The sequence below is a fragment of the Eutrigla gurnardus genome (assembly GCF_963514095.1).
Source record: "Eutrigla gurnardus genome assembly, chromosome: 3".
Classification (NCBI taxonomy): domain Eukaryota; kingdom Metazoa; phylum Chordata; class Actinopteri; order Perciformes; family Triglidae; genus Eutrigla; species Eutrigla gurnardus.
This window is the reverse complement of record NC_139917.1, coordinates 2,957,521-2,980,933: the sequence shown is the minus strand read 5'-3', so window position 1 is coordinate 2,980,933 and position 23,413 is coordinate 2,957,521. Positions and strand designations below refer to the sequence as shown.

At 41.5% G+C, this 23,413-nt stretch overlaps 1 protein-coding gene across 1 annotated transcript in view; it reads right to left on the bottom strand.

Moving 5' to 3' along the window:
• Positions 1-23,413, bottom strand: part of sorcs3a (sortilin related VPS10 domain containing receptor 3a) — a 277,073-nt gene that overhangs the window by 12,052 nt on the left and 241,608 nt on the right. Inside the window, exons 18-22 of the mRNA XM_084004962.1 lie at positions 23,018-23,189; positions 13,926-14,112; positions 4,292-4,425; positions 2,448-2,571; positions 1,843-1,955 (exon numbers count right to left, since the gene is read on the bottom strand). Of these exons, the coding sequence (XP_083861088.1) occupies positions 1,843-1,955; positions 2,448-2,571; positions 4,292-4,425; positions 13,926-14,112; positions 23,018-23,189 (730 nt within the window). The remainder of the gene's footprint in view (positions 1-1,842; positions 1,956-2,447; positions 2,572-4,291; positions 4,426-13,925; positions 14,113-23,017; positions 23,190-23,413) is intronic.

Genomic DNA, 23,413 nt, shown 5'->3' with positions numbered 1-23,413 from the left:
AACGGCAACACAGCTGCACACACAATGATTACTTAGGTTAAACTATATTACAAGCTGTATTTCAGCAAACACTGCGATCATTAATCAAAAATCTGACTCTCTCTTAAAATGTACATGGAAAAATGCATTATATCCAACCGCCTGTCATCAATTACTGTAGCTAGATACTCTCCTTCTCATGTTTATCTATTAATTTATATTTAACATTTTTTCTTCTAATGTTTATAATACTTTCTTGCGTACAGATAGTTTTGCATTTTGGCTTTTGTTGTGATATACGTTTATTTCGGAGCACATGACTTGCTTTTCTTTTGTCTTCAAAAGCAAAAACAGAAAAAATTGAAAATTGAAAAAGTAAAACTTGACTGTCATTTTCTCGTTTTTTTTTTTCTAAAGATTTTTTGAGGCATAGACGCCTTTTATTAGCAGTGGATAGATTGGAAACATGAGGAGAGAGAGAGGGGATGTGACATGCAGTAAAGGACCTCCGGCCGAGATTCGAACCGGGGTCGGCTGCGTATGTACGTTCGTACATGGCATGCGCTCTAACCACTCCGTCAACTGCGCGCCTTTCTCGGTGTTTTTGATGAAAACAAAAACAAACTGACAATGGCTCAGATTTTATGTTTTTTGGTTGAAATAATAATACATAAAAAAACAAACGTTCACAGCCTGCTTTCATTCTTCAGTCCAAAAATTAAAGGTATTGCCAAAAGCCAAACACAGACCACTTTCTATTTCTTTTTTATCTTTTACCTTTTTTCTGTTTTTGACAGATAGTTATTTACAGTCTCATTCGAGCGAGTTCAAACAAAAGAAGTGCTTCTACTGGGTTGTTATCATCGATTGAGCCTAAATAAATAAGCAGCAACTTGTTGCCTCTGGTCTTGATTTTTAATCAAAAAAAGTATTTTAAATAAAAACTCAAAATCAGTTTTTTTGAAATTACAGTCCAAGAAAGATGGCTCAACAGTAGGGCTGGGCGATATATCGAGTTTTTCAAATATATCAATATATTTTCAAACGCGATATAGGATAAGACAAATATCGTGTGTATCGAGATGCATGTCGCGTCGAAATACATTTACATTTGGCACATGTTAATTCGACTTGGAACTGACTTTGTGTTTGTTAGTTCTTTATGGCAAAAAAAATATCGAGATATATATTGAGTATCGCCATTCAGCTAAAAAATATCAAGAAATTATTTTTGGTCCATATCCCCCTGCCCTACTCAACAGCACAGACCTGAGTCAGGGTTGTCGTGGTAAATCATGAGATCTCCTTCATGCATTTAAATATTCCTCCAAAAGCGCCCACCTGCAGCTCTAATGCTCAATATGATAGTAAGATGGCCAAGGGGGCAGCACAACCCAATGCATTCATGAGCTGTGAATGGGGAGATGAGAAGCACTTAACAATGATGGGTGAGCTTCCCACACACGCTGAGAGCACTTGCACCCCTCCTACGTTCCCAACACACAGTGGCAGGGATCGTTGCTCACACGTCTCCACCAAGCCACCCAATGCTTGAAAGTCTGAGATCATTTTATGGTGACAAATTAGAGAATTAACTCTCATGAAGCCATCTTGGGTGAGAAGGAAAGCAGAGGCGTCGTCACACCTGTCTGACAGTGAATCACAGGGTGGCCTGAGGGCGTTCTCGTGCCGCACCACTGAGTATTGGGCAGCAAAGGTAATAGGAGAGTAAGGAATAATGAGAAATAGTAGGGTGAGAAAGACAACAGGATAATAAAAAAGAGACAGAAAGAAAAGGAGCTGAAGACAGACAGAAGGATGGACGGAAGAGTGAGCAGGACAGAGAAAATGAGAATCACTCACTTGGAGCAGAGACTTCTTAATTACTCTCCCCACATCCTGTCTCCACTCGGGTATGTCGGGGTTGAACTCATCCAGATTAGGGGAGAAAGATAAAAGTAGAGATTTGAAGAATTCTGTTGAGGAGAGTCGGGGGACAATCAGCCATTAATTCACTCGGATCCGGGGGCATTATTCTCAGAGAGCTGTGCCAACTGTCATTTTGCTCAAGTTGAGTTTCAGGTAGTTAACACTTGATGAAAAGAAGGAGGGTTTCTCATATCCCCTGCACTTCCCTTTGGCTAAATGTACCAGATGCACTTATAGGTAATTAGAAAATGTCACAGTTTTATGCTAACCCATCCACAAGTCATAAATCATTGCACGGACATGCTGCCAGATTACTTCATGTCAAATGAAGACATATTGTTTATAGGTTCTAACAGTAATGTGATGGATCGTACTCATCTAGGAGCAGTTTTATGTCAAAACACATTTTATATGACAGTACAAGAATCTGACTAATGGTTTAACTGTGTTCCATAAAACTGCATTTTTGAACATATTAACAACTTACAATATGTTAACGGTTGTTAGCTCCAGGATACAATTAGAAAACAAGCACAGACCTCTGACTGCTATGGTCTTGGTATCCTGAAGTATGGTGTTGGCTGCAGCCACCTGGACCGTGATGGTGTGCATTCCATCATTGGGGAAGATGTGTGAGATACTGCCATCCAACGTTATCACGGGCTGCAAGCACAAAAAGTGCAGGTTCAAAAACAACAGACATGTCAAGCACATACACCATGCTCTATTCCTTTTCTGCAATTTTAGTGTCACAGGTGATCTCTAGTTATATGCAGTCCTGTGAGGTGATCAAAGAGCAGGATTTGTTTAACCAAACTTCAATTGCTCTTAAGGTAGCGGTGTGCCTTGGTAGCAGAGTGGTTACAGCACATGCCATATCATTTGCAATGTCTCCAGTTCGATTCCAGTCTCAGGACTCAGGACCGATACAAGGATAGAATATCGGGCTTGTACTCATAATCATAAAGGGGCTCTGATACTACCATGCCGATACTTTACGGCAGCGACATCAGGTAGGCGGTGGAGCAGGAGCAATGTCAGAAGATCCCCAGAAGATAAAAAGCTGGCCGCAAAGCAAAAGTTCTTTCTATTATTTCGGAATTTTCTTCAATCACTTTGGTCCACACTGAGATATCTTAACTATTGGATGGATTGGCATGAAACCTTGTACACATATGCATTGTCCCCAGATGCTGCCTTCCTGACTTTGAAAATAGTTTTCCTCTAGCATCTCCACGAAGTTGAAATCTTGTGGTCTTAAAATGTCTCAAACATTCAATGTACTGCCATGAAATTTGGAAAAGCCATTCATGTCGCGCTGAGGATGAATTGTATTAACTTTGGAGATACTTTTAAAAATAATTATTTACAATAGGAAGTTTCAGAGAGTCCAGTTATCTTTTGAAAGTGACCTTGACCCCAGTCACACATCTAATGCAATCATCAGATGAGCTTACACAAGGTGAATAGGCAGGCACCCTCTCTCTGAAAGCTTAGTTAGTCTTGATGAAAAGGTGGTCGAAAGAGTATGGTGAGTCAAGATAGTGGAAAAGGTTTTGAAATAGAATAGAAGTAGAACGGAAAGTCCCATTCAAATCAATGTAGCCGGATAGTCAGTGGCAGCCACTGATGTCTGATCGGATGGACAGTTTCCTGCCACATAACTGAAGACCTGCCGAATTCCAGAAAGAATGGCCTAAATCATAACCCTGTCAGAAACTCCAAATAACCAAAGATAAAATGTTAGATTAAACTATCCTTCCTGTGGATTGAAATGAATCCATCAGCACTTTAGAACTTCTGGGGAATCAGTGATTTCCTGTTGAGAAGAGACGGACAGACTTAGGCATTAAGTTGTTTGATTTCAGCGGGTGGCTAGTTAGCTAGCTAATGTTAGCTTGCTAATTACATCATGCTATCATGCTTGTATGACACTGCTTGCAAAAATGGATCCAGCACGATAGGAGACTACAGTCTGGGGGGAGGGATTTTCTGTAACCACTGCAGGATGAAAGCTGCTGGTTCTAATGGTCCCACTGTCTCACTTCCAGCTGCTCCATGAGAAGGACAAGCCAGCCAACCATTCTCTTACTGATAAGCTGTGAACTCACTTCACGGCCCGAAATAACAACAACTGTTATCTTTTGTACTCGTCAAAAAAAATGTAATGTCTACTCCATTTCTATTTCTGTGGGAAAAGGTTTGTTGAATAATCCCTACCTCACTGAATGTATGATCTCAGTGTAGATAGTCTGCATACCACTGTTATGTTTTACCAGGTGTTATTAGTTGGTGATAAAACAAATACACAGATAAAAGCCAATACACAGTAGCGTGCAAAATAAACCATACTATGAATTATCCTTATCGTGATAAGAATTACCTCAGTATTGTTGTCTAGCCACCAGAAGTAAGTAACGGTACGTGAGTGGCTGGGTAACACCACTGCTGTGATGTTCACCTCCTTGTTCTTTATGACCACGAAGGGAGCGAGGAGCTGGACATGCTCCACTGGACCTAGGAAAGAAGCACCACATTATTATGCATGAGTACTTCTAATAAGGCACACTTGAAAATGTGTTTTTCTTTCAAATAAGGGAGAAAAAAGCCAATTGGCAAGATCACAAATCCTAAGTACATGAAGTGAGAAGCTTGCGTCAGGGGGAAATACTCCAAACACCATCACTTTTAGATGACAGTTTAGTGCACTCAGGTTTTCTCCCACAGTTTGCAGGTGAAATGATGAATAGTCCAAAGTTGTGAATGTGAGTGTGATTGTGTTTCTCTGTGATAAACTGTCACGTTTGATTCTTCCTTGTCTGGTGCATTCTGGGATAGGACCCACTCCCATCATATGCTGAATAAGAAAATGGTAAATGGATTGCGCTTTACAATTGGACTCACACAAACACACACACAGACACACACACACACACACACACAGTGGAAGCAACTTGGTTTGTCCAAGGACAACATGTGGACAAAAAAATGGTGATTTGGTTAAATAAGAAAGATGAGAGATGTCCACTGTCCGTCTTCACTGACTTGTTCAATACTAGCCATAACCATGACTTCTCCCTAACCTTGTGCTTTTAGTTGCAGAGTGAAAACCAGCACAATAAAACACATTGATGAAGTACGTTGAGCATTTTCCATCTACAAATGCAGGGGGCCAGATGGGACCAAAACCCAAAACCACGACTGAACTTCTGGAAATCTATTATGTTGTCATTTATAGGCAGATTGAAACTATGTCAATAAGGAATCACATACCGGTATCTGATTCAAGTAAACATTCATGACGTCGTCTTAAACTGCAGAATAGTTCATACCTACGTCATATATTGATGAATCCCACTGTCCTCATTTATTGAAGGCATGTGTCAGTTGATCCTAATAAGTAGTTAAACACAGATTCTGTTATTAATAGATAATTATTAATGTCAATATAATTATTGATATTAATAGGATTATTATGCTAGAGGAAAAAGTCATGAGAGCAAAAAAAAAAAAAGTCCCTGTGAGTTTGTAATGGCAACTAAAAAAGTGCCATTGTAACACTAAAAATATGCTGAGGCCATCACGTATATTTGACATGATACCGTCTTGATAATGCTGCAAACCTCCCTGCTAAGAACCTAATAGGACCCGACAGGGGTCTAGGTTGCTCTAAACCAATCTCATGGATGAAGTTGCCAACCGCAGAAAGATGTAATACACTTCTACCGTGGAAATACTCCAACGAAAGGTTTGTGTAATGCTGTGGTTTGGGGTGTTTGTCTCGCCACGGCTTCTGTTAGCTCTCATCCTCTTTAACCAGAACTAATCTTTATCCCTACTTTGAGATGCTCACTGTGTGTGTGTGCGTGTGTGTATGTGTGTGAGTGTGTGTGAGTGTGTGTGTGTGTGTGTGTGTGTGTGTTTGAGTGAAAGAGAGAGAATGAGATTGTCATTTGCTATTAAATACGATCAGCTGAAAAATCAATGTAGTAGCTTTTGGCATTTCCCCAGCTAAAATGATAGCCATCAGAAATGTATACCTACAGAACCTGCTGGCTAACACATCAGAATGGCAAGAGGTTAAATTAAAATGGATTTGAACAAATCGATGAAAGAACACATAATAAGACAAAGATGATTTCAGCCGTACTAAAATGTGCTTGTATAATTCCCTTGGAAACACACTATTTCATTGCCTTCTGAACGAAGCTGGAAAGCATGACAAACGTGCAAAAATGTTCTCCACTTTACAATAAGCCATTGTTCTGGTGTTATATCCTCAGATAACTGGCAATTAGCTGTAGTGGACTTGCAGACCCACATCTCATTCTCTGCCCACAGTATAACCTTATTCAAGCAAGTTTGTAATGACCTTTCCCCCAAAAGTTGTTTATGTTTATCACAGGTGCTGTATTATATAATGCTGTGTATAATAATACACTTCAGAATGGCTCAACAGAGTGAGTGGCCGCCGTTCAGGGGAACATGTTTAGAAATCTGGAGTGAGGCAACATAACATATACAAATACAAATGACACATTTCTGCCTTAAGTTTAAAGTTTGTCTACTTCACCGGTAAGAAATACAGCCGAGTAGTAGAGTCGCTGCTCCTTTGCCTTGAAATGAGTCAGATGAGATGGTTCGGGCATCTGATAAAGATCCCCCTAGATGCCTATGAGGTGCTCCAGGCACGCCCAACTAGGAAAGCCTTGGGCTAGACCCAGAAAACACTGGAGGGATTATATAGCCCATCTAGACTGGGAATGCCTCGTGGTGTCCCAGAAGGACCTGAAAGTGTGGAAGACCTGGGGAGAAGGATGTCTGGAAAGCCCCCCAAAGTCTACGCCCCACACAACCTGGCCCTGGATAAGCAGAGGACAATGGATGGATGGATGGATGGATGGATAGTCGAATCTGATTGGTCAAGTGTTGCCGATAGTCAACTGATCATCAGACCATGTATTTTTTTTCAATCATTGATCCCCCTTCTTTGAAATTTATATAGCAAAATTGTTAAAACATCGTTATTGGCTGAAATGCATGTCGTCTGTCTCCAAGTTGTTGTTGCTGAATAATGGATAGTCCTGTTAAGTGAGTGTGTGTGTGTGTGTGTGTGTGTGTGCACATGAGTGCGTGCGTGTGTGGTGGAAGCATTGTCCATCTACTCACAGACTAACAGACTAAAGATCGATAAACAGACCTTTGCTCCTGCTTGCTTTACTTGGTTAAAAATAAAGCTTTCACTTCTCATTTTCCACATTGTAGAAAACAAAGACAGGGAAGTGAATCTTGTCTCCCCCAGCTGATTTTGGAGAATCCTTCATGAATTCTGAATATATCTAGCGCTCTGATGGTGCTACGTTCTTTTGTGAGTGCTTTCATTAATCAATGTAGGCATATTCTTTGATTTTGAAATAGCCATGTTGTAATTTATGAATAATGAATGCTCTTTTGTTTCATAACCACATTTTTCCGTCACTGTGACGATTCAACTGAGATTGCCAGTTGAATTATGCTCCTTGGAAATTAGTTTGTCAGTTTTGCACTTCCTGTTCCCTGATCTCCAAGTGAGTAATTTTTTTTTAAATGTCTTTTTGGTTAGATGCCTGGTTAACACAAGCTTGACAGATTTTAATGTTTTGCCATATTAAATATGTCCGTAAATACCCCTCTGGTGAAATGTATTTATTCATGTTTTTTTTTTAAAGGTGGTTGCTAACATCAGGCTAGTTACAAGGTACAGAAAGCAAAATCAGGATTTTATACTGAATATATTGCTGACAATTCACATCAAGCTAAAAACATATGGAAAGTACTTAATGACATGGGGACTATAGCAAAATCAAAATCTGTCAATCATGGGTTAGTTATAGAGGATAAGATGTGTTTTGATATGCGTCAGGTTGCCTGTCATTTCAACAAGTTTTTTACGACTGTTGCTACCAGGCTGGTTGCTAAGTTGCCTAGTGCTTCAGGAAAATATGGCCAATCATTTCTTAATTATTTTATAAAGGCAAATATGTTATTACTGATGCTTTTGAAATAAACTGTCTCCGAGTTGGAGATTAAAATGTGCACGGACAAGGCCACTGGACTGGATCATATTCCTGCTAGATTTTTGAGAGATAGTGCCAGTGTAACATCTAGTACACTTACTCATATTATTAATTCATCCTTAAGGCAGGGTACTTTTCCAAGTGAAATTAAAAGTGCCAGGGTGGTGCCCTTTTTAAGAAAAATAGCAGAACAGATGTTGGGAATTAAAGGCCAGTATCAAATCTGACCTCCATATCAAGTGTTTGAGCATCTTGTGTACAAGCAGGTGGAGGAGTATTTCAGACAAAATCTGCTGTATGAGCTGCAGTCTGGTTTTAGAGCAGCATATTCTACAGAAAACTGTTTTATTCATCTTTTTGATTACATTCGTCAGAATTTCAATGAAGGAAATTATGTTGGGATGGTTGTTCTCGACTTACAAAAGGCTTTCCATACAATAAACCATGAAATTCTGTGTTCTGAACTGCTGTGTAAGGGTTTTAGTGGTACTACAGTTAAATGGTTAACTTTATACCTAACAGGAAGGACTCATGTCTGTGAGGTGGAATGGACCATATCTGATCCAGAGCATATAGCATGTGGGGTGCCCCAAGGTTCTATCCTGGGCCCCCTTTTATTTTTAGTATATGTGACCCGCTAGCACTCTCGCCTCACAGCAAGAGGGTCCCGGGTTCGATCCCCGGGTCGGCCCCGGGTTCCTTCTGTGTGGAGTTTGCATGTTCTCCCCGTGTAAGCGTGGGTTCTCTCCGTGTTCTCCGGCTTCCTCCCACAGTCCAAAGACATGCAGGATGGGGATAGGTTCATTGATGACTCTAAATTGCCCGTAGGTGTGAATGTGAGCGTGAATGGTTGTTTGTCTCTACATGTCAGCCCTGCAATAGACAGGCGGCCTGTCCAGGGTGTACCCTGCCTTCGCCCAATGACAGCTGGGATCGGCTCCAGCCCCCCCGCGACCCTGAATACAGGATAAGCGGTAGAAAATGGATGGATGGATGGATCTGACCCGCGTAAACGACGAAATAAGCTTTTTTTTTTCCAAATTAGTGATTTTCATTTTTTTGCAGAATATGCAAGTTGAGATCATGAAGAAGTCACTCCATGTTTCAGATAACAGTATTGGTTGCCTTAAAAGTATACATTTTGTATTTGTATTTTCGGAAAAAATCTGCGGTTGTCTCTGTCTTTGCTGGGGCGAGTACGGCGATGCAGGTAATTTCCATACTGATCACCGTTGGCCATTCACGGGCTGTTGTTATTTTTTCGGCAAATCAGCTGCATGTTAGAAGCGAAACACATGGCTGCTTATTTAGCACTCGTGTCCCTCGCAGCGGATCAGCTGGAGCGGAAGATATCAGACGCTATATCTATGGTTACATTTCAACGGGATAAAGACAGCGAAATGGAGGAAATCCGTAACTTGCAAATGCTACGGAAGAAGAAAGGAGAACTCTCTCCTTGGAAGACATTCATGTAGCGACAAACTTTCTCAAGAGCTTACGTACAGCATACGGATGGATTCTTTAGCTGCTGAGAGCAAACGGACCTACAGTAGTTACGTCGGCGATGACTGCATCCACCAAAAAGCCGCAGACGAAAAGAAAGTACGCCCGGACCTCTTATTTCATTGGAGCCAACAAAGTCTGCAGGAATTTTCAGTTTCCTATGGGGTGAGTTTCCATTAACATCCAAGTTAACTACTTTGCTTGGCTAGCTAAGCTAGCTCAGTGCTGTCATTTTAAAATGATATGCACATCGAAACTAAGCTGTAATGGGTGATTTTTGGCTCATAATGTGGGTATCTGATTTAACAGTAAGGTGCAAAGGGGCCTGTTGGCATTGCTTGAATTGACTGTGATGCTAATAGTTTAGCAACTAGCCTACCTGAGGACAATGGGCTAGTTGCTAAATCATTAGCAGGCTAACAGATAGCAGATATCACTGAGTGACATCTGTAGGGGGGAGGGCTTATCTGAATGAGATGCAAATGAGCACCATTGTGTTTCCTTTCTGGCCAGGTGAGGTGAGGTGAGGTGAGATTTGCAAATCTTTCAGGCCAGTTTTCTCAGTGAACGGTTTTCAGAGAAGCATACATTCAAATTCCCACAACTTCGTCAAATATCGGATTTCCATGTGTTAGACATCATTGGAAAGCTTAGAAACTACACTTTCAGAATCTGTTAATAACTCAAAATGCCCCAAGGCCGACTTGTTCCTGGTTTTGCCTTGGCTGGTCACACACACACACACACACATATATTAGGGCTGTCAAAAGATTAATTTTTTTAATCGCGATTAATCGCATTTTGTCCATAGTTAACTCGCGATTAATCGCAAATGAATCGCATTTTTTGGCACATTTTTTTTTCTTCTAAATGTACCTTAATGTATTTTTTTCATATTCTTAATACGTTTAACAACATAAGGGCAAATATACTTGATTTATGAAAATGTTTATTTAACACTCCAAATATCCCCTTACCAAAACATGGGATCAAAACAGGGTTATAAGAATATATCACAAACAGTTAAAGTGAACATGTCACAGGAGAGAGTGTAACAGGAGATAAGTACAGTTAGGATATAAGTGCATTGGCTTGCAAGTGATATCTCAGACTGGACGTATTTCTATGGTAGCTCATTTCATACCCACAGTACGCGCAGATGACTTTGGTCTTATCGACTGAACCATCTGGCAGTCTTTTGAAGGTGAATTCGCCGTTCACAAATCGCCCCTGTGGACACGCACCATCAAGGTACGTGTCCACAGGGGCGATTTTAAACGCGTGTGGACGCGCCGCTTCCCAGTATTGCACGCTTGGTGGGCTGCCACGAGAGGATGATTGACAGGCGCTCTCCTTTAAACAACACATTTTTGCGAGCGTTCGCGAGCGTTCCCGAGGCGGCGAGTCGAGCCCGGCGCCTCTGATTAGCATAAAGTAGATTCGACTTCAACTTTAGGCAAATGAGGAGCGGCCAACTCGCGCGCCGTCTCTCGACATTCGCCGCGACGCTACCAGAATGCATTGCACGGCTTGACAATGAATGGGACGCGGGGAAACACCGCTGCCTGTGGACACGCACCGTCCCTCTGGATCAAGACTACAGGTGCCACCGACGGCCATAAATCATACAATGCGCGTTTTTTTTTTTTTTTTAATACCGAGCGTTAATCGCGCGTTAAAAAAATTAACGGCGTTAAGAGGATGTTGCGTTAACGCGCGATTAACGCGTTAACTTTGACAGCCCTAATATATATATATATATATATACATACATACATATGAAAGACCTCTTTATGGAACAAGGTGACAGTATGAGGAATTTGATTTATCATGTCTATTTATGCCCCATTTATGCTTTTACTAGATACCGGTATGTATCTTTTTCATTGCTCTTATAACTTTTTGTTACTTTTGGATTTGTGTTTGATGTCAGTGTTCTTCTGTTCCTGTGTCTTATATGTTGTGAAGTCAATGCAGCACCTGTAGTGGTAGTTAAAGGCCTGGTGGTCTACGATTTTAAAGATTTGTCAATTTTGCCAAAATTCATCCAATAGTAGCCATCCGGTCCACATTGCTACTATTGGCTAAATGTTCCGATCCAATCCTCGCTCACTCTCCTGCTCCTGCTCACGTCTCGTCTCGACTCACTTCCGCTTTTGAAACTACGAGCGGAAAGACGCTTGTTGCCCTGAGCAGTTCAGGTATGGAGCAGGGCTCTCACGTGAGTTCAGAGTGAGATTTTGGCTGAGGCTGCGGTGTCAGCGGGTAGGGGTGAATTGAGCAGGTGGGATCGGGGACGTACTGCAGTCGGGGTGAGAGAGAAATCTGACCGGCACCCGCTGCATTTACACCGATAATGTTACATCATTAATGGCCGTAATAAACACTATTACTGCTTTGTACACGCGGTGGATGTCCCAGACACACTGAAGTAGTAAATATAATTAAAAATAAATAAATAATAAATAAATAAATAAAATGATTTACTTTCAAGTTAAATAACTTTTATACAAAAGCTGTTTGAGAAACTTGGCATGCGCCGCAAGGTAGGATCACATGGCAGGTGACAGCATTACATGTATCTCTTTACAAGCTGCACAAATAATGAGAACCAGATGTGTCTTTTCACCCATTTATTATTTTTCAAGCACCATAAAAAATAACACATATATATATATAACAACATCTATACAAGAAGGGAAGAAACAGCGTCTGCGCAGAGGTCTCCTAGCTGTTTTGTATCAGAACAGGTACGTGTTGGCTGACCGGGCAGACTCTCCATGTGATCTTATCTTTAGGCAGTGGTTGTCCTTTAGAAAGAAAATCACAATTACAAATAATTACAAATTACATGAGCATTTACAAATAACATTACAGTCAAAGACTGACAACTCTACAACATTGGCAGCGTTTTATGTGGTGACAAACATTTTCTATTCTATTTCTATTTCACCTATTGTGTGAGCCAAGTATAAATGTTAGAGCATTTGTGTTGGTGGACAAAGCCTCACTTTCCTTTGGCTGAGTCATGACTTTGTTAAGAGAACTGTTGTAGATCAGAAGTAGTTTTGAGGTGTTGAATCTGTAATAAAACCACCTAGCAAACATGTTTACACTTTGGGATTCTTTACAACTTAACAACTAGAAGTTTATGACCTAAAATGACAGGGGGACTTGTCACACAACAAACTGAACAGAGCCATCATCTTTACTCTTGGCTGATCTTTGATGTGGTGACTGTAGTCCAGGGCAACAACAAGATTTACCCTAGTCCTAAGAGAAGGACTAAATATTAATAAGATAACAGAGGTCTGAGCCTAACTGAATCCAGCTGTAGTCACCAGTGAGAGAGAGACTCCGACAAAATGCTAGAAACAATCAATCCATGTTTTACCGGTGTGGAACTGTTTACGTTCTCAACACACATGTAAGCTATATCGCTACGTCAAATGTCCGTTCAAAGACGAGATAAACAAGCCAACGCTAGCTGCAGATTACATACAAACTAATGTAACGCTTTCAAAGCTAAGAGAGGCCACGAAAATAACACACAGGTAGTGTTAGCTGCAGATTACATACTAATGTAATGCTTTCAAAGGTAAGAGAGATCACAAAAATAACATACAGGTAGCGTAACATGGTGTCCTACAGTCTAGCGAACTTGGTGTTGGCGAATACATACATACGCAGATAATTACCCATCTAGAAGAACTAGGCCATCATGAGGTCTCTTTCCAGCCTCTTCTCTCCCCTCGGTTGTCGCTACACCGATGTTTACTCTGGTGTTGCTGTCAGTTGCTGGGGTCAGCTGTTGGTAATTTCTCAGTCATTCTGCAGCTCTTCTTCTTGAATGTTCTTCTTTTACTTTGGTTGTGTAACTCGCTCGCTGGCTGCAGCTCCTGCTAGCTGCAGCTACTGCCTCCGTCTGCTGAGTGCAGCGACGGCTCGCCGCTCGTGCACAGCCAGCGAGTGGTTGAGATCGGCAGAATGGGCATAATCAGGAAGTAAGAATTCACAGGCAGCCAATTATTTACTCCGACCTGGAGAAAATAATTGGACATGCTTTTGACAGTCCTGCCCCGCCACAGAGGACTTTTTTTTAACTTTGTTATGTCAGTGCTTTTCATTTACATACACCTATCGGTATGTTACAATGATTCCAAGCAATAAGAAAGTGTTCTGAATAAAGTGGCCTATGATGCCTTTAATGTTCTCACACCTATAGATAGAAGTTTTTTTTAGTGAATAGAAATATTGGTGGAACATGTTTGTAGCCCCCCCAAAAAACAGTTGGCACCACTTTTCTAAGCACTGAGCTGGCCCTAATGTCTGCAGGTAGACTCCATATAGTCAACCACCGTCCCCAGTAAGAAAGAGCAGCTGCAGCCTGTATGTAGCCTCTAGAGGCCTTAAAAAGCAAACATGAAAACCAACTTACTAGGAGAGATTTGAACTTACATGTGACATGCAGGAAGAGTGTTGTGGTATCATAACCCAGTGTGTTCTCTGCCAGCGCCGTGACACGGAAGATTCCAGCAGACTTGTAGACATGTTTGATGCCCTCCTGAGTCCAGCTCAGGTTGGAGTAGGACACGGCGGTGCCATCACCAAAATCCAGCTGGATGTTGGTGCGCAGAGTGTCACCCTGAAACACAGCACAGCAGCGCCTTGTTCAGCTACAGATACACACTGACATCACTGAAACCACCTTTGCCAGCACAGAAAGACCCAATCACAATCATCAGGTGGCTGATTTAATAGGGGAAAGCTGCTATACAGAGAGGAAAACACCAAATGACGATGTACTCCATAAAATGCATTAAGCAGATGATGCTGAAAAGTGGCAAGAAATAAATCCATCCTGGTTCATAACATCATTTGAAATGTAACATATTAGTCACATAGAACATTTTGATTGATACAGATGGGGGAAATTGTTACAACACAGCATCACAATGTTTTACATGGCAACCTTGAATCGATACACAAACACCAAGTATTGACCTTTTATGATATGAAGTATTGATATTGCAAGCTAAACCTTTTGGTAACAATTGCTTGTCAAATCAAAGATTGGGTGTTGGTCAGTATGTCTGCTTGCCTGACCAACTCATAATGCTGCAATTAAAATTATTGAAGTGAAAAAATTTAACAAATAGTCATTTATTGCAAAAAATTACATTGCAATTCTCAACATACCCAAGAGTATCGTATTGTGACTGAATAAAATGATGATAATATATTATCGTGGGGCCTCTACTGATTCCCGCCCTCAGTAGATAGGGGTTTCTAAATAATGTACAATAAATCGTGCTATCAGCAGCTGCAATCCCTCCTTTGTTAATTTGCCCATCAGCTCAGACCTCTGTTACATTTTGTAGAATACATGTACTTTTCTAGTGAATCACTATGATTCCCTGCATTTGAATGACACAACTAGGCTGGGTGAACCCTGCCTGAACTTCCGGGAAATTTGGATTTCGCTCGGCAGTTTAGGCTGGACACCCTCAGGCTTACTTTCGCTGTTACATTGCCAGAATCTTTGGCTCCAATCAGAAACGGCCATTCTCTCCTGGCACGCTCTGATTGGTTGTAGGACTATCCAATTGCGTACGGAGTCATTTGAACGATGCCCATTGATCCCGCCTCTTGAGCAGTAGAAACAAAGCGCAGCTTCCCCAGACTAATGTTCAATCTTAAAAGATTGACCTTAGTATGGTGAAAACCAGACTATGACACAACGGCATTTACATGCTCTTTGCAAATGCAATGTATGTTCAATTATAGTTGCCTGAAATAACATGTGGAATTATTACTGCTGGATTCAAAAGTTGTGTCTTGTTCCGCAGAAAACAATTTGTTTCAAGAATCAGGCTTTTTGTTTCAAATAACTTTTTGTAAATACTAATTTGCAAAAAAAACAAAACAAACACTGGCAATGTATTGATTTTGTTCAAGGAGTCTTTGCAGATGTCAGGTTTGTTTTCTCCTAATCTGATTGCTCCTTGTAACCAAAATAATTTCATGATTTAATATCATCAATGTTGAGATTAGGAATGTACAGTCGCTGTGGATAAATGTGTGTGTGTACGTCTGAAAGAGGTCGAGAGAGAATTTTAAATTCATGTCAGTGAGAGCAAGTGTGAGCCTCCCCTCCTGCGCCTCACCATGTTTGACTTTGCATGGTATGCAGGGCTTCAGCTGCCTGCACTCTTTCCTCTGGGAATCACATCTGGCACTATCTGAGGATCAGTGCACAACGTGTGTTGGTGGTTCCAGCTGCTACGGCGACCAAATCTGTGCTCACCCCCCCATCCCCCAAGGCCTGCGAATGCAAACTCCCAGACTCCCCTTGGCACACTGTAGTGCTACGCTACTGGGATCTCCATTTGTAATGCTGCATTTGCATGCCGGTTTTGCCAAAATGCCCAATGAAGCAAAACAAACCTGTTGTTCATTCTCTCCCTGCTCTTTTTTTCCTTCCATCCCTCGCTACCTGAGTCCCCTTCTTTGTGTGCTTCCGACTGTGAAATCAAGGGAGGTTTCTCGGAATATGTCATGTCAATTTGCCTGGGAAATGATATCTTTAATAAGTGGCTGGAGAGAATAGAGAACAACTAAGAACAGGGCCAGACAGTGCCGGCATTGTTGAGAGCTGGAATGAGCTGGCGTGCAAACAAGACCCAGGCTTGGTAGCGCACATGTCACCCAGCTTTTCTCGGTGTCTGCTGTCCATTCTGCATTCACGTTTACTGTCCATATCAGCTACAATGGGATTCACTTATCTCCGCCCCTCTAAATGTCACTCTTTGTGTGTGTGCAGCTCCCAGGGTGGAGCAGATCCAAAGGCATGGCGGCAGGATCCTCGAGGCAGGGACATCAATGTTGGTTTGCTGTGAAAGCCCTGTTGTGTCGACTGACAAGGGTGTAGATGCACAGGGCAAACATTTGTTCAGGTGTGTGTCAAACCTGAAACCACAATTTCAACGTGATGCATGACAACAAAAAGACATTGCAGGTGTGAATAATTCTGAAAAGCCATTTTGGATAGATCCACAGTGGGCAGAGCAGAGTCTGCATTGATTTTCTGTAGTACGAGTTCATGTTAAAGCCATAACAGTTTAACAACAGCAATTTTCAAGATCATGAAGTAAGTGGAAGAGAGGATGAGTGAGAAAAGAAACATCTAACAATATCAATATCTTTCAAAGACCGACTGTATTGTACTGTGTAAGAAGTCAATCATTGGTTTTCTGGACTGGTTTTGATGTTTCAAGTTCAGCATTGTAACCCTCTCAATTTTGGCATTTTTGCTACCAGTGAACAGAAATGACCATATTTTGACAGTGAAAGAGCAGCACAAGCGACTGAGCAGCACCCTGAGTGACAACCTTAATGATCCGGTTCCATCTGGCTTCTGGTGTGAAGCTTACAAAGTTTAACTTAACAGTTAAGTTAAGTGAAGTAGCTAATTGCATTTGTAGCGTGGTTGAGACGATAGGAACTGTGCGGTAGGTGCCAGGACAGTGGTGGAGAATTATGACAACACAGTGCCCTGTGATAGACTGGCGTCCTGTCCAGGGTGTACCCTGCCTTCGCCCAATGACAGCTGGGATCGGCTCCAGCCCCCCCGCGACCCTGAATACAGGATAAGCGGTAGACAATGGATGGATGGATGACAACACAATTTGAAAATGAGCATTGCAGTTGATATTTTAGGTGGGAATCATCAGTGGCTGCACCTTTCATGTTCGATCACAGTGTTCACAGGCAGGAGATTCTGTCTCGTTTATCTACCGCCGAAATAAGTTCCACGAAAAGATAACATGAGCAACAACTGTAGAACATTTTCTTCCAAATGTGACTTGGGTGTGAAACAGAGAAGTCTGATAAAAATTCCACGCTGACAGAACACGGAGGTCATATTAACCAAGAAGGAACTACTGAAGACCCACTTTTACGTTCAAGAATGTATGTGTCTTTGTGTGGGTTACAAAATGGCGGCTGTGGATCAGCTGTGTGGTCGAGTTAAAGAGAGCAGGGTTTCTCTGTGGGAGGCTGTGTGGCTCTGTCCTAAGACCAGCTGTCTGTATGTGTGTATAATTAGTGGAATAAACATAGTGACCAGAGTAGCAATTTCACGATGGCCACGACGGCCATGGCCCCGCACTTTGGCCTTGATGCCCTGTGAAAAAAATGTTAAATTTACAGCCAAGGTGGCCTTTATGCCCCTGTCAAAGTTCCAGTGTAAACAACGCTAGTGATGTGGGGTGGGCTTTTGTGGACTTACAGCCCCCCTAGTGCGCACAGTAGGCTAGTCCCGTGTCTGTGGATCAGAGCGATTGATCTGCTGCGATTGCTCCAAAATCCAACTTGCGCAACTTCACGAGCCACGCAGGTGAAGTATCAACATCACATGCAAGAAGAACGTCAACCGTTTGTCAGCTTAATTACAGCCACCCGAGTGGAGCTGAACGAGCAGGCAGTGAAAGCACACAGCGGTATTTTATTATAAAAGTACCGGTCCGGTTCCCGTCCGGCGTGCGCACATACTTCTATTCAACACGAGCGGAGCTGAGCGAGCAAGCGGCCACGAGCGGGCAGGGGATTTTGCAGAGAGCGGCATTTTTATTATAAAAGTACCGGTCCGGTTCTGCTCTGGTCCCGCTCACTCCACCGACCCAGAATCCTGCTGTGTCCTACACAGTCATCAACAGTATCTTCAGTCATAAAATGGCTCGATAGCAGGGAAGATCCGAGTTGAACACTGAGCGACAATGAGAGGGACTGCCTATCGATTAAAGTCTACGTCATGTCCACATTGCCTACCTGTGTATGTGCTCATGCATCTTCAATCAAGATTTCATACAGAATATGTTTTATTGCACTCAAGTAGTAATTCCTTTGTAAGGTGTTATTTAAAAAAAAGTCCAATGTAACATTAACTTGATATTGGTATTAAAAATGTTTTAATACATAATTCATGTTTTGTTGTGAATTAGGATGTTATGGTATTAGTCTGAAAGGTAAAACCATCTCATTTTACTCAATGGCCTTTGTGCCCTGTCATGTGGCCTTGGTGCCCCTAAAAAAAATGAAAGGGGAGGCCAAATGTACTTTCCCCTAAAATTATGAAATTCCAACCCTGGTAGTGCTATTAGGAAAGTTGGATTAGTGAGCATGCCAACTGTCTGTTCTAGATCACTAACAACTGAACAAAGGTTACACACTTAACTCAACAATACATCAAATAGAAAATCACTTAGAAACATTAACGTCATCACATTCAGTTTCTGTCCTAAGCTATGCCCAGATTGTTACCAGTCCTTGAAAAACAGTTGCTTGTTCCTCTGAAGAAAGGTTGCTGTCTTCAGGTTCCTTGAAGGGAAGTTCCTGTCCTTGGAGTTGTGGATGGAGGAGTTTCTAGTGAGATGTGTCTCGACTAGGAATTATTGTCTTTGTTGCAGAAGCAGGCTCCAACAGCCAGCTTGTTGGCTGTTTTGAGGGCGCTGGTTGGGGACTTGAGATCTGTGGTCCAAATCCCAGGAGAAAGAGGAGACCTGAGTTCAGGTCGACATCTCAGTAGAAAGAGATAGATTCTCAGTTGGTCTGCTCAGTAGGAAGCAAACTTCCACTGCAGTTGATCAATCAGAATGGAATCTGGACTTCACAAAGTGACCAGCTTGCAGGCAGATGGGGAGGGGAACTCCCTGTGTGACTGTTTTCACACAGAAGACACCCCCATTTCAATGTTCAGAAACAATTCCATCTGCATCCATGAATTGTTTCATAGACACAAAGCTTGAGGTCAGAACACTTGAGAGTTAAAGGGGCGTTTCCATGAGACAGAGGTACAGGTACTGACTGTGGCTGGTGATCAGTTTACATCATAGACTGTATATAAGAAGTGGACGTTGTCATCATGATGTCCCCCATTGGTTTTTGGTTTTGAAGCCTTTAGTTCAGTACTTTGGCCGTTGCCGTCTTTCACATCTATAGCCAGAATGGAATGTTCCTTTGTTTCATAACCAAGTTTGCGATCATTGAACCTTGTAAGACTGTCAGCCGAATCCCTCTCCTTAGATGGTATCATTGAATATTCCATTATTTGGGGTCACCCCTATCATGCAGTGTATTGTATTTATGTTTTCATGCAGTTATATGTATTTTGAGCACAGATGAGCTCATTCATTTCAAACATGCTATTTAAACCATGCTATATAAATTCTCTCTCCACCACTCATGTAGACACAGTAAACACAAAAGCATTTTAACTGGCAGAGAGGAAATGAAGTGAATACGTGAGTGTCTGAAATTCCCTGTCTCCTTCCTTTGATGCTAAATATGGAAGGGAAGTTAAATTCTTCATGAATTAAACTATTTGGTTGATGTATTTTAGGCACAAGCCAATCACGTTGCTGTCAACTGCTTAGTCAAAAGTCAGTTGCTTTGACAAAGCCATTCTGTAGCTGCAATTATAGTATTGCATAACACATTTCTGAACCAATACAAAACTGACCAAGGAATGTACCACGTTATCTTACTGATCTTATCTTATCCCAAAACATGTATCCATTTTTGTTAAGGTTGCTTTGCTTTTTTAAATCTGAATGTGCACCAGAGACTTCTTCCCATCAAACATTTAAGGGCATTTGCTATCCCCAAGAAATACAGCCATTGCAGGCTTCATGAATATAAATTACATTTTGAATTCATCTCAAGTATTTTCTCACACAGGATTGATGCCACAAGGATTCTTAACACTAACATTCTCTTTTTTTATCAAATCACATTGTTACCCACCTTCCGCCGTCACCCCCCTCCCCTTTCAGACAATTCCCCTCTTAATTAAAGAAGCATGCCTTGATTCCTCAACTTATCACACAGTGATATGACAGCTAGGCCTGGACAAGACCCTTGTGGACACACACTTACCGTGGGCTGTTGCAGTGGCAGGAAAACATTTCCAAAGCCTGCAGTTATTATCAATGGACCAAAATCTTCCTGAGAAACATGAGAGGCAGTTGCCAGCGACAAGGAAGCCTGGCAGGCCTGGCTCCGAACACAGCACTTCTTACTCAGAAACAGGGTCTCATGTGAGGTACTTCTGTCTCTGGCTCAGAACTCATTGCATTGCATGGGCAATTTGGTTCTATTTGACTTTGGAGTGTTTGGTACTTTCCTCTATCACCAAACAGTTATCAAACTTCAGCATTCATGCTTCAGGGCTCTGTTATTTGGATTTGTTTGGGACTTTGTGTGGAAAAAAATTGGCAACAATTTTGATGTTGTCTTTGTTGATAGTTTGTCTGTAGTTTTTCGAAATCCAATTGTTTATATCTTGTCTAGCTATCTACATTCAACCGGGGATTTATGTGTTTATGTGTCCTGGGGACAAGAATAGGTATAACTGTGTGTCATTACTGTAATTATGATAACATATATAATTAAAGATAATGTGTTAGATGTTGTTAATGTTTAGATGCAACATGTAGAAACTGAACAACAGAGGACAGTATTAAGCTCTGAGGGATGCCACGCATGAAGATGACTTTCCCAGACAGAAAATGTTGCCACTAGAATGGGTGCTAACCAAAGTTTCAGAGAATATGAATAGGTTTGCATTCCTGTTTTTGAACAAATACATGAATTATAAAAAAACTAAATGAAAAAAGAGAATACTTAAACCTGCTCTAATAAATATAATTACATTAACAATGCTTAAAAAAATGGTCAAAACATTGGAGCAACATTTAGAATTTGCCATTTGGATTAATGCTATCAGATGCAAAAAAAAAAAGAGGAAATATTTCACTCAGCTGCAAAACCTTTGCAGTTTGCACTGTAACATTATTGGCACAATCTTTTGTGAATCAGACAGGCTAGATAACTCCAAGCAGTGCAATGCAGTGGCCACAATTTATTATTTGTGAATTTGCTTGTAGGTGGACTGTAATGGGAAATGGTCCATTGTAGTGATTGAACCCTCAGAGAATCATCACCTGACATCGCAGATCCCCTCAGAGCAATCTAGCTTCTTTCAGCTCATTGTTTTAGGTTGAGTATCACAGCTCTCACCAGCCTCTTAACCAGACGCAACTGTTTTTAGCAAAAGAGCTAGACAACAAATGTTTTGATGTCTCTCAGTGACTTGTTTTGGAATTACGTCCCGCAACTTCACTAATTCGCCTGGGGCCCGTTTCACAAAGCAGGTTCAACAAACTCTGAACCTAACCCTGAACTCTGAGTTGACCAACTCTGAGATGGGCAACTCTGAGTTTTCAGTTTCAGAACAGCGGTTTTGAATAAGTTCAGTCAACTCTGAGTATGTAAACTCAGTTACGCGCGTGCCTGCCGACTCTATAAAGCCATCATCAATGGAGCTCCGATACTACGATTCACCATGGCAACGGGGAGAGCGTCATTAGATATTACTGAGTGTTTATGTAGAAAACGAGCTCATCCTGAGAAAGCGGAGCAACGTAACTGCAGCAAAGTAGCGATAGTTGGTGTGGCAGACAATTACTGCCCGATCTAATGTGTATAACTGAATGAAACAGTCTATTGATCTAAAGGTAATAAGTCTTTATTTTCAGACTTGCACAGCGACACTGTGGTGTAATTGTTCCCGTAGTCCACAATGTAGCGCACTGAATGAATTATCATTTTCATTGGGTGTAATCCCCCCAGGCACAGAAAGAAAGTAGCGTCAGTTGAAAATTAAGCATAAGAATATTGCGCAAATCGTTGACTAAGGCATATGATTTTAATCATATTTCACATATTAAACAGTAAATATAAGCAGATATTTCAACACAGAAATGTACTTAAACATTTCATAAATCTCCCGTTCGCAAAAACACTACCTCCCAACCCAAAGCTGCTAGAATCACTTTTATTTCCATATCGATTAGGTTGACGATGAAAGGACGGCACATTTTTTTCAGAGTTGGTTCAGATTCCGGAAAAAGGCGGAGACATGTAGGGAGAAACTCAGGGTTTGTTGAAGCAAACCTGCTAGCGAGCAGGTTAGGTTCACGGAGTATGTTACCCGGGTAACTGACTCAGATTTATGCTGAACTGGCTTTGTGAAACCGAAAAACCAGAGTTTCCCTCATCTAAGGGTTAACTAACTCAAGGTTTTCACTAAACCTGCTTTGTGAAACGGACCCCTGATGCAGCAGGTATTTGTTTTCAGCAAAAAAGTGCCGATAAATCAACCGTTCACTGCCTGCTCAGCACCAAAGAGCAGACAAAGTTATCAACCAGCTGAGGCAAGGCAATGTTTTCTACGCAGCATATTTCAATAACAAGGCAAAAAGGTGTTTTCTGCCAGACATTTCCCTCATGAGATGATGGAGGCTAAAACAGAGAGTGAATATTGCTGTTGCCTGTATATAAATTAGGAGCAAGAAACACAAATCTCCAAATTAATGGTAATTCTGTCCTGTGTCTGCTGGATGTAATTGTAGACAATTTAATGAATTCATGTTTTAAGTTGTGAAAGGAAATGGAAGTATGGAGTATTCAGCCATGTTGGCTGTTCTCACCTCATCCAGATGAACCAGGAAGGTGACGTTGCTGCCCAGGTTGGCAGTGAGTTTGCCATCTTTGGTAGTCAGCAGGAGTCCTTTAGGAGGTCTGTTGGGGCACTGTTGCTTTCTGGCAGTGTACATTTCTTTTACTCCTTTAGTGCAGTTGTTCAACACCACTTTACGGTACCTTTTGGAAAGATAGAAAAAAAAAACTTTTACTCAGTTAAGATCCACAAATATTTACTTTTACTATTTGTTTTTACTAATTCAATCTACTCATGTCAAGGCATTCCTTTAGTTCTCAAAAGAATCCCCCCAGATGCTACATAGGCTTGTGGTTTAGAAACAATGTTTTTGGACTCGGTAGAGTGGTGTGTCAGTACAGCTGTTGTGCCTTCCCTTTGCAAAAAC